Below are 12,149 nucleotides of genomic sequence, written 5' to 3'. Positions count from 1 at the left end.
GATCGCACCATTGCACGCCAGCTTGGGCAACAAGAGCAAAACTCTGTCTCAAAAAAAAAAAGAAAATACAGGAAGAAAATCTTTTAAGACCTTGAATTAAGCCAAGAATTCTTAGGTATGATACCAGAAACAGTCTATAAAAGGAAAAATTGATAGGTTAGGCATTACCAAAATTCAAGACTTGTGCTCCAAAAATGAAAATGTAAGAAAATGAAAAGCCACAGACTGGGGAAAAGATACGCAAATTCTGTATTTAGTAAATGACTTGAATCCATAATACACAAACAACTCTCACAGCTCAATAATAAGATAAACAACCCAAGTAAAAAGTAGTTCTAAATAGATATTTCACCAAAGAAGAGATACGAATGGCTGAAAATCACATGAAACATGCTCAGCATAATTAGTTATTAGGCGTTAATTGTATTCGAAGCCACAGTGAAATCCCATTTCACACTCACTAGAAGAATGGCTGTAATCCAAAAGATGACAAGTGGAGGGGATGTGAAGAAATGGGAACCCTCATACTTCTTTGGTGGGAATGTTAAATGGTACAGCCCCTTTGGAAAACAATCTGGCAGCTTCTTTAAAAGCTAAGCATTAATTTAACATATGATCCAGCAGTTTCACTCTAAATAATCTACCCAAGAGAAATGAAAACGTAGCCTACACACAGATTTTATGTGAATATTCATAACATTGCTCATAAAAGCCAAAAAATGGAAACAACCCAAATTTCCATCAACTGGAAAATAGGTAAAATGTGTTATACAGTGGAATATAATTGAGCAATACAAAAGAATGAAATACTGATAATATGCCTTAAAAAATTGATGAACTAGCCAGGCCCGGTGGCTCACGCCTGTAATCCCAGCACTTTGGGAGGCCGAGGCGGGCAGATCATGAGGTCAGGAGATCGAGACCCCGGTGAAACCCCGTCTCTACTAAACATACAAAAAATTAGCCGGGCGTGGTGGCAGGCACCTGTAGTCCCAGCTACTCGGGAGGCTGAGGCAGGAGAATGGCGTGTACCTGGGAGGCAGAGCTTGCAGTGAGCCAAGATCGCGCCACTGCACTCCAGCCTGGGCGACAGAGCGAGACTCCATCTCAAAAAGAAAAAAAAAAAATTGATGAACCTCAAATTCATCAAATTTGAGGTGATGAATTAAGCCAGATTTTAAAAGACCAAATATTGTATGAATCCATTGATATGAAATGTCCAGAAGAGGCAAATCTTGCCTGGTGTTAGGAAGGCAATGGAGATAAACTGTAAATTGGTATGAGATACCTTACTGGGGTGGTAAAAATTTTCTAAAATTAGAAACGTTCTAAACCTTGGTAAATTTACTACAAAGATTATTGAATTGTAGACTTAATATGAGTGAATGTTATGACATGAAAATTAAGCCCCAATAAGGTTTCTTTTTAAATCAAGCATATTTTCTGACCACAATAGAATTCATTACAAATCACTAAGAATAAGTAAGAGATCAAGAAAAACCTGAACACACTTCCAAATAGTTTGAATCAAAGATAAAATCATAAAGGAAATTAGAATAATGTTTGAGTGGAATGAACAAAAATATATCAAAATTTGTCAGATACAACTAAGAGGTGCTTAGAGTTTAACTTATAGCTTTAAATGCTGTAGTTAGAAGTGATTTAAAATTAATGATTTATGGTTCTACCTTAAGAAACTAGAAAAAAAGAACAAAGTAAGCTCAAAGTAAGTAGGAAGAAGGAAGTAATAAAGATGGAGCAGAAATCAGTAAAACTGAAAAGATGGAAAGAGTAAGAATATCAATAAAACCAAAAGCTGATTCTTTAAAAACAACAACAAAATTGACACACTGCTGGCTAGACTGATCTAGAAAAAGAGAACACAATCACTAATGTCAGAAAGATCCCACCTAAAGATGAAAATAAATAATATTTTTTAAAGCCTAGCATAGGCATGTCTCATTTATTGTGCTTGCTTTACTGCACTACACAGATGTCATGCTTTTTACAAATTGAAGGTTCGTGGCAACCCTGTGTTTAGCAAGTCGATTGGTATCATTTTCCAATAGCATGTGCTTACTTCATGTCTCTGTGTCACATTTCGATAATTCTTGCAATATTTCAAACTTTTTCATTATTATATCTGTTATGGTGACTTGTGATCAATGATCCTTGATGTTGTTATTGTAATAGTTTTGAGACACCATGAACTGTTGCCATATAAGATGGTAAACTTAATCGATAAATGTTGTGTGATTTCTGACTGTCCACCAAATGGCCATTCTCCTGACTCTCTCCCTCTCCTCAGGCCTTCCTATTCCTTGAGACACAACAATATTGAAATTAAGCCAATTAATAACCCTACAGTGGCCTCTAAGTGTTCACATGAAAGGAAGAGTCACACATTTTTCACTGTAAATCAAAAGTTAGAAATGATGAAGCTTAGTGAGGAAGACATGTCAAAAGCCAAGTAAGGCCGAAAGTGAGGTCTTCTGCACCAAACAGCCAAGTTGTGAATGCACAGGGAAAGTTCTTGAAGGAAATTAAAAGTGACATGAGTGATAAGACAGCAAAACAGTGTTATTGCCCAAAAGGAGAAAGTTTGAGTGGTCTGGATAGATCAAATCAGCCACAATATTCCCTTAAGATAAAGCCTAATCCAGAGCAAGGCCCTAACTCTTCAATTCTATGAAGGCTGAGGAAGCTGCAGAAGAAAAGTTTGAAGCCAGCAGAGGTTGGCTCATGAGGTTTAAAGAAAGAAGCTGTCTCTGTAACATAAAAGTGCAGGATGAAGCAAGGGCTAATATAGAAGATGTAGCTAATTATCCACAAGATCTATGTAAGGTCACTGATGAAGGTGGCTACACTAAACAACAGATTTCCAGTGCAGATGAAACAGCCCTGTATTGGAAGAAGATGTCCATCTAGAACTTTGATGGCGAGAGAGGAAAAGTCAGTGCCTGGCTTCCAGGCTTCAAAGGACAGGCTGACTCTCTTGTTAGGGAGTAGTGTAGCTGGCGATGTTAAATTAAGGCAATGCTCATCTACCATTCTGAAAATCCTAGAATTTGCTAAAGGTACTCTGCCTGTGCTCTGTAAATGGAACAGAAAACCTGGATGACAGCACATCTGTTTACAGCATGGTTTACTGAACATTTTAAACCCATTGTTGAGACCTACTGCTCAGAAAAAAAAAATACTTATTTCAAAATATTACTGCTCATTGACAATGCATCTAGTCACGCAAGAGCTCCAATAGAAAAGCAGTCACCAGGTGCAGTGGCTCATGCCTGTAATTCCAGCGCTTTGGAAGGCTGAGACAGGCGGATCCCTTGAGCTCAGAAATTTGAGACCAGCCTGGGCAACATGGCAAAACCCTGTCTCTACAAAAAATTAGCCAGTGTGGTGGCACACGCCTGTGGTCCCAGCTACTCAGGAAGCGGAGGTGGGAGAATCGCTTGAATCTGGGAGGCGGAGGTTGCACTGGGCCGAGATCGCTGTCTGTACTCCAGCCTGACTGACAGAACTGAACCCCCATCTTCAAAAAAAACCAAAATGTCAAGGAGTCAAGTTGAATGATGAAAAAAGAAATGTCAAGGAGATTTATTGTTTTCATGCTAGTATTCACTCTGCAGCCCATGGATCAAGGAGTCAATTTTACTTTTAACTTAGTATTTAAGAAATACATTTCATAAAGTTATAGCCACAATAAGATAGTGATTCCTGTGATGGATCTGGGTAAAATAAATTGAAAACCTTCTGGAAAGGATTCTCTTCTAGATGCCATTAATGGCATTCATAATTCATAGGAGGAGATCAAAATAGCAAGCATTACTGGAGTTTGGAAGAAATAGATTCCAATTCTCAAGGATGATTTTGAGGGGTTCAAGACTTCAGTGGAGGAATTATGCAGATATGGTGAAAATAGCAAAACCCTAGAATTAGAAGTGGAGCCTTGAAGATGTGACTTAATTGCTGCAATCACATAATAAAACTTGAAGGGATGAGGGGTTGCTTCTTATGAATGAGCAAAGAAAGTTGTCAAACAGTATCACATGCTACAGAGAAATCTTTCTTGAAGAGTCAATGCAGCAAACTTCATTATTGTCCTCTTTTTTACCACAGCCACTCAACCTTCAGCAGCCACCACCCTATTCAGTCACCAGCCATTAACATCCAGGCAAAACCCTCAACCAGCAAAAAGATTACCACTTGCTGAAGGTTCACATGATTGTTAGCAATTTTTAGTAATAAGGTATTTTTAAGTTTATGGCATTTTTTAGACATAATGTTGTTGTATAGTAGGCTTCAGTGTAGTGTGAACAACTTTTATATGCACTGGGAAATAAAGTTTGTGGTTTGCTTTACTGTGACATTTGCTTTGTTGAGTTGGTCTGGAACTGAACCTGGCATACCTCCAAGGTATGTCTGTACAGTGCCTTCATTGAAGACACTAAATAAATGGTTATTGTTGCTATACTCAATGAAATTCAGTCTCATTAATTTTTCTGCATATAAAGAATTTAATGTCTCTCAATGTAAAATTCTTTTTTATAATTTCAAACATGCATAATCTGTATTTTAATTAGAAAAATTCAACTATTTGACTTATTTTTTATACTAAGTAATTCTTTTATGCGTAAACAGCAACAAGACCTCTGGTTCAGGATGTTAAAATACACATCTGTATTCCCTCCTCCTCAAAATCCCATTAAAGTGACAGAAAAATAGATATAATAAATCCATCAAAACAGTGAAAGAAGAAAAGTATGCCATCAGGAGATGAGAAATTTTCATACCTTAAAATGAGAAAGCAAATGAAACTGGATTGATAGAAATGCCTGAATACAGAAAGTATAGCCTCCAAAGTAGTAATAAGAGAGATCAGCTACCAAGATGAGAAGTGTTCTTATGAATGAAGCCCAGGTGAGCAGGCAGAAGTATAAAATTACACAGCCAGGTAATTAAATTAAAAGACTACTTAAGGAATAGTTTGGCTAGGCATTGTTCTTCCTCTTACAGGAGTGGTTGTGAAAATGAAATACTCCAGTTCACAAAGGCATGAAATCTTTAAGTACTAAGAGTGAAGGAGAGATACCAAGGACAGGTATTGAGATAGGAAAGAAAGTAGGGTTAAAAGTAATTCCAAAATTTCATTATTAGCCCAGATTTTTTTTTTAAGGAAGCCCCACTCTACTTAAAATATACTGAAGTATCCACCAACCAAAGTAAAACCTTCCTTTGTTTGGTTGCCCTGTACATTCTCTTCCAGTTCCCCATCCAAGCACTCTAAAGGGTGACCTGCTTGCAGACATGCGCACATTGAGCTCTGTCATTCAAGAGAGTCTGAGTTCAAGACCAGCCTGGGTAATATGGCAAAACCCCACCTCTAGAAAATAAAAAATTAGCCAGGTGTGGTGGTGCATGCCTGTGGTCCCAGCTACTTGGGAGGCTGAGGTGGGAAGATTGCTTGAGCTCTGGAGGTGGAGGTTGCAGTGAGCCGTGATTGTGCCGCTGTCCTCCAGCCTGAATGACAGAGCAAAACTCTACCTCAAAAAAAAAAAAAAGTTTAATGTTATAAAATTAAAAGATGAAATAGAAGAAAACTTAGTTAATTTGATAAGAGTATCAAAAAACTATAGTAAACACCATCCCTAACAGTGAAATGTCATAAATATTTCTTTTAAAGTCAGAATCAGGCCAGGCGTGGTGGCTCACACCTGTAATCCCAGCACTTTGGGAGGCCGAGGTGGGCGAATCACGAGGTCAGGAGATTGAGACCATTCTGGCTAATATGGTGAAACCCCATCTCTACTAAAAATACAAAAAGTTAGCTGGGTGTGGTGGCATGCGCCTGTAGTCCCAGCTATCCAGGAGGCTGAGGCAGGAGAATCACTTGAACCTGGGAGGTGGAGGACAGAAGTTGCATTCAGCTGAGATGATGCCACTGCACTCCAGCCTGGGTGACAGAGCTAGGCTCTGTCTCAAAATAATAATAATAAAATAATAAAGTCAGGATCAAGGGAAGGAAGCATGCTAAACACCTGTGCGAGCCACCCAACAGCATTCTGGATTCTAACAGTACCAGAAGGCAAGGAAAAGAAGTGAGAGATAAAGGCCGGGCATGGTGGCTCATGCTTGTAATCCCAGCACTTTGGGAGGCCGAGGCAGGCATATCACTTGAGTCTAGGAGTTCAAGACCAGCCTGAGCAACATGGTGAAATGCTGTCTCTGCTTAAAAAAAAAACAAAAAATTAGCCAGGCATGGTGGTGTGCACCTGTAGTCCCAGCTACTTGGAAGGCTGAGGTGGGAGGGTCACCTAAGCCTGAGAAGTCCAGCCTGGGTGACATAGTGAAACTGTCTGAAAACAAAAAATGATAGATAAAAATGTTGTAAAATAATTTAATAAAACTTGATATTCTCATAAATGAGGTTATCTACTACCACTGAAAAAACTGTTTGAACTGGTAAGGTGACTAGAAACAACATAAACATTTGTAAAACAACTTTCCTGGGTATGACAGGAAAAGTAATGGAAAAATATGAGCTAATTCACTAGAACACAAACATGAAATGTCTAGAAGTAAACATAACATCAAGTATATAATACCTACATGAATAAAACTATAATACTTTACTGAAGGACATAATTTACTGATGGATTCAGTCTTGTAAAGGTATCAGTTCTAACCAAATTAGTCAGGGTAGTCTAATTTAAAAATACAAGAAAAAAAAAAGCAAACCAAATACCTGGTGACTAAATAATACAAATCATAATTAGCTGCTTTAAAATTGATAGAGAAGATACATGAGAATAATCAAGAAAATTTTGAAAAAGAAAAGTATGAGACCAGGTGCTGTGGCTCACGCCTGTAATCCCAGCACTTTGGGAGGCCGAGGCGGGCAGATCACTTAAGGTCAGGAATTCAAAACCAGCCTGGCCAACATGGTGAAACCCCCCATCTCTACTACACATACAAAAATTAGCTGGGCCTGGTGGTGGGCACCTGTAATCCCAGCTATTCGGGAGGCTGAGGCACAAGAATCGCTTTAACCCAGGAGGCGGAGGTTGCGCTGAGCCGAGATCATGCCACTGTACTCCAGCCTGGGCTTCAGACCGAAATTCTGTCTTTGAAAAAAAAAGATAAGAGACTGCGCTCTAAAATACCAAAACGAACAAAACTAATGCTAAAACTATAAAATAGTTTGCTAATCAATGCAAAACAGATAAATGGACTAGTGGAATGGAGAAAAGTCCAGAAATAAAACTGTCTATGTACATAGAAGTTTGGGGTATGAAAAAATAGCATTTAACATCAGTGGGAAATGAGACTATTAAGTAAATGTGTTGGTACACTTAGCTATCCACTTGAGGAAAAGATTCCTGCCCTTCACTGAACAACAACAAAAAAATAATCCTAGATGGATTAGATATTTAAGTGCAAAATTTTAAAAAGATTTTTTTCTCGTTTAGGAGGGGAGAAATACTTCATTAGCAAGATACAGACCTTGGAACCCATAAAGGATGAAAATATTTTACTACATAAAAATGTTAAAGCCCGGCCAGGCATGGTGGCTCAGGCCTGTAATCCCAGTACTTTGGGAGGCCAAGGCAGGTGGATCACTTGAGGTCGGAAGTGAAGACTAGCCTGGCCAGCATGGCAAAACCCTGTCTCTACCAACAGTACAAAAATTAGCCAGGCACGGTGGCACGCACCTGTAATGCCAGCCACTGGGAGCACTCCTCGCAGACAGGAGGATTGCTTGAGCCTGGGAGACAGAGGCTGCAGTGAGCTGAGATTGCCCACTGTACTCCAGCCTGGACAGCAGACCCTGTCTCAAAAAAAAAACTTTTACCCTATCTGATTAAAAATAACAATAATGTGCACACACATGACTAGAAAAGTAGGTTGTATTACCTGAGTGGTAGAATTACAGGTATTAAATTTTTTTCATATAAAAATCTACAGCTACCAAATTTTCTCATGTATTTTTAATATAACCAGAAAAAAATTAACTTTTTAACTTCAGTGTTCTCAAAAATGAAAAGTAGAAATATAGATATCTTTGAAACCTGGGTTATTGTGGAAAAGAATAAAATGTAATTCTAGTGGTTTCATATTTGGGTGATACCTTGTCAGAGAGGAAAATTATCAATAAATGGAGATTAAAAGTCAACAAGGTTTACCTTACTAACTAGTATATACTTCACTGTAACCAAAAAATGATTTCTTAAAAATTGAACTGCAGCATATTTGTCCAAATGAGCATGCCTTTATAAAATTGGTTGTTTTTTTCTCTAGATGTTGTAATATTAGTTCAGCTGATCATCTGGGTAGTTAGGTGATAAGTATTTTTTCTGCCTTAGAAGTGACTTTTTAATTAACTACCTTTAAATGTATGAGAAATTAAGCTTATAATTATGTCCTTAGGATCAAAGTTCTGATCGTACCAGTCTTTCTTCAGTGGGAGCCCAGGATTCTGAATCTACCTCTTTAACAGATGAAGATGTCTGCCATGAGTTGGACGGAGCTACCTCCTCTCAAGAGACCAGTGCTACTTCAGGGACTAAGAGAATTGATCTCAGCCGAATAAGCCTGGAAAGTTCTGCATCCTTGGAAGGTTTGTCCAAACAGTTCTGTCATGCTGCATTTGATTTGTAGTTTCATTTGAATTGTGACACTTTCACTTTTTTTTATGATTTAGTGTTGTTTTTTAATTTTGTAAACAATTTGTATAGTTCCAAAGTCGAAACAATAAAACCAAGGCGCTTTCACAAAAGTGTAACTTTCATCCCCACTCCCACATCTTGTTTTCTCCCTATCCGTAGAAACAACCATTTTTATTCATTTTTGGTTTATCCTTCCATTGTTGCTTTTTTAAAAATATAGGTATAGGTGTATATATATATATATTTTTTTTTCTTATTACTTCCCTGTCTTCTTACTCAAAGGTAACATACTGTCAATACTTTCCTACCCCTTGCTTTTGTCATTTAATATACTCTGAAGATCATTCCATATCATCACATAGCAATGTCCCCCATTCATTTTTTCAGCTATATAGTACAAAATTATAGTTATACATCATGTGTGGATGTATCATAATTTATTGTAGCCATTTCCCTATTAATGGACATTAAGTTTCCAGTTTTTCTAATGCTATAATGCATATATGTTATATTTTTACCAGTGTGTCTTTGGAAGATACTTCAGAATTCTTCCTTGAAGTGATATTGCCAAGTTCCCTTCCTCAGGCTATTTTGCATTCCCACTGCCAGTATATGAGAATACCTATTTCCCCACAGCCTTGTCAACAAAATACGTTGGCACACTTGGATTTTTACCATCTGATAGGTGAGGAATGTATTTCAGTTTAGTTTTCATTTCTATTTCTCTTATAAATGAAGTTGAGAATCTGTTTAAGGACCATTTGCATTTCTTTTTCTGTGGACTGTCCTTTGCCTACATTTTAATTGTTGGTCCTTTTTTTAAATGTTTTTAGTAGCTTTTTTATATTAGGGAGTTAATCCTTTGTTGCTTATATAAGTTGCAAGTAGTTTATCTAAGTTTGTTTTTTTGGGGTGTTTTTTGTTGTTTTTTTTTTTGCCATATGTAAGTTTTAAATTGTATGTCATCAAATGTATCAGTCTTTCCCCTTATTGCTTCTGGATTGTGAGTTGATAGAAAGGTTTTTCTTTCCTTAAGATGTAAAAGAATCCACCAGTGTTTTCTTCTGATACTTAACCTGGTTTCCTTCTTAATATTTTCTGGGGCCAGCAGACTTTTTCTGTAAAGCATTATGTAGTAAATATTTTAGGTTTTGCAGGCCACATACACCTCTGTCACATATTCTTTTTTGTTTTTTTTCTTTAACAACTTTTTTAAATGTAAAAGACACTCTTAGCTCAGGGCCATACAAATGTGGATTTTACCTCTGATTTAGATATTTGATCCATATGAAAGTTATCCTGGTTAATGGCATGAAGAATGGATATAGTAGAATATTTGTTTTTCACTTGTATCTTTGCTCTTTTAAAAAGCTTTTATTATGGAAATTTTCAAACATACGCAAAAGTATAAAGAATAGCATAATGAACCCCCATGTATCCATCACCCAACTTCAATAATTATCAACAAATAACCAATCTTACTTTATCTGTTCCTCTTTCTCCTCTGCTGCCAACATTTTCTCCTTCCTCAATGAGTTATTTCAAGCAAATCTCAGACAATGTGTAATTTTATTCATAAACACTTCAGTATGTATCTCTAAAATAAAAGACTTTTATGTTATCTATAACATAATGTGTCCTTTTTTTTTTTTTTAAAGATAGGGTCTCACTCTGTTGCTCAGGCTGGAGTGCAGTGGCACAGTCATGGCTTACTGCAACTGTTATCTCCCATGCCCAAGCCTCAGCATCCCAAGTAGCTGGGACTACAGGCGTGCACCAGCACACCCGGCTATTTTTTTGTAGAGACGGGATCTCATTATGTTGCACAGGCTGGTCTCAAATTCCTGGGCTCAAGTTATCCTCCCACATTAGCCTACCAAAGTGCTGGGATTACAGGCGTGAGCCACCACACTCAGCTATCCCTTTATGAATGTAAATACATTTCACAAGTTCAGCACACCTGAGTAACCAGCACTCAGCTCAAGAAACAACACTCATAGCATCTAGAACCCTCTCTCATGCCCATGTCTAGTCACTTCTTTCTTTACAGGTAAACATTAACTTCTAACACCATAGATTAACTTGGCTAGTTTTGAACATTTTATGGGCTCATATAGGATGTCTCTTTTATGAAGTGTTTGTTTTTTGAAAACATAATTATAATACCATCATACTTTTAAGTGATATTTATCATATATGTCAAATATTTAGTTTCAAATTTTCATGGTTATAAAGCTCATTTTATAGATGCTTTGTTCACATTGGGATCCATACAGGGTCAGCACTTGCATTTGGCTGATATGTCTATTAACTCTTTTTTGTCTTTACTCCCCTTCCTTTCCTTCTTTTTTCCCCCCTTGCTGTATATTTATGAAGAAATTAGGTGATTAGGCCCACTCCCTTCTTTTTTAATATACAAGAACAGTTCATTGTCTAAGCAAATACCACTAAACTTACAGCCTGATTCATGTTTATTAAAATGAATATTCTATACTGTAGATTAGTTAGATACAAAAGGTAGGCTGCTCAAATAAATGATTGTATTAGTCAAGGCTAATAGAAGGTTTTGGGAAGCGATTTTGAACTAACTGTAGCAGAGGGATTACAGAAGGTTTGGGAAGAAGCATCAAGGGAAGAACTGCATTTACCACCAGTGCTAAGCATCTTAAAGGACAGCGTGAGATTTCAGCTTGCTGTCTGCCTCTCTAGGCTGTCTCTACATGGTAGGGAGTAGGACCAGTGGTAGTTCTGGACCTTTTGGGTTTTTTTCTTCCTTGTTATTTATTTGCTGAAGCAATCAAGTCTTTAGTTTGGATCATGCTGATTGCATCCCAGTGGTGGTGTTTACCATGTTTTCCCATCGCCTTTTATTTCTTGTGGACTTGTAGTTTACACCATTAATTTTTTTGACCTTTGTTTATGATTTATTTTGAGACAATCTCACTCTATCACTCAGGCTGGAGTGCAGTGGCGCAGTCGTAGCTCACTGCAGCTTCCACCTCCTGGGATCAGGTGATCCTCCCACCTCAGCTTCCCAGGTAGCTGGGACTACAGGCACACAGTAACATACCTGGCTACTTTTTTTGTATTTTTTGAAGACATGGGGTTTTCACCATGTTGCCGAGGCTGGTCTCAAACTCCTGATCCACCTGCCTCAGCCTCACAAAGTGCTGGGATTATAGGCGTGGGCCACCATGCCTGGCCTTTTGATCTTTATCTTTATAAAAATACCAGTCCTCGGCTGGGCACGGTGGCGCACACCTGTAATCCCAGCACTTTGGGAGGCCGAGGTGGGCAGATCATAAGGTCAAGAGATCGAGACCATCCTGGCCAATATGGTGAAACCCCATCTCTACTAAAAATACAAATAATTAGCTGGGTGTGGTGGCGTGCACCTGTAGTCCCAGCTACTTGGGAGGCTGAGGCAGGAGAATCGCTTGAACCCAGGAGGCAGAGGTTGCAGTGAGCCAAGATCAC

General features: G+C 38.1%; 1 protein-coding gene across 1 annotated transcript in view; it reads left to right on the top strand.

Moving 5' to 3' along the window:
• Nucleotides 1–12,149, top strand: part of DENND4A (DENN/MADD domain containing 4A) — a 139,404-nt gene that overhangs the window by 107,408 nt on the left and 19,847 nt on the right. Inside the window, exon 24 of the mRNA XM_011969323.1 lies at nt 8,434–8,660. Coding sequence (XP_011824713.1) covers nt 8,434–8,660 — 227 coding nt within the window. The remainder of the gene's footprint in view (nt 1–8,433; nt 8,661–12,149) is intronic.

Source organism: Mandrillus leucophaeus, unplaced genomic scaffold (genome assembly GCF_000951045.1).
Source record: "Mandrillus leucophaeus isolate KB7577 unplaced genomic scaffold, Mleu.le_1.0 Scaffold12, whole genome shotgun sequence".
Taxonomy (NCBI): Eukaryota; Metazoa; Chordata; class Mammalia; order Primates; family Cercopithecidae; genus Mandrillus; species Mandrillus leucophaeus.
This window is presented reverse-complemented; position numbering and strand designations above follow the sequence as displayed.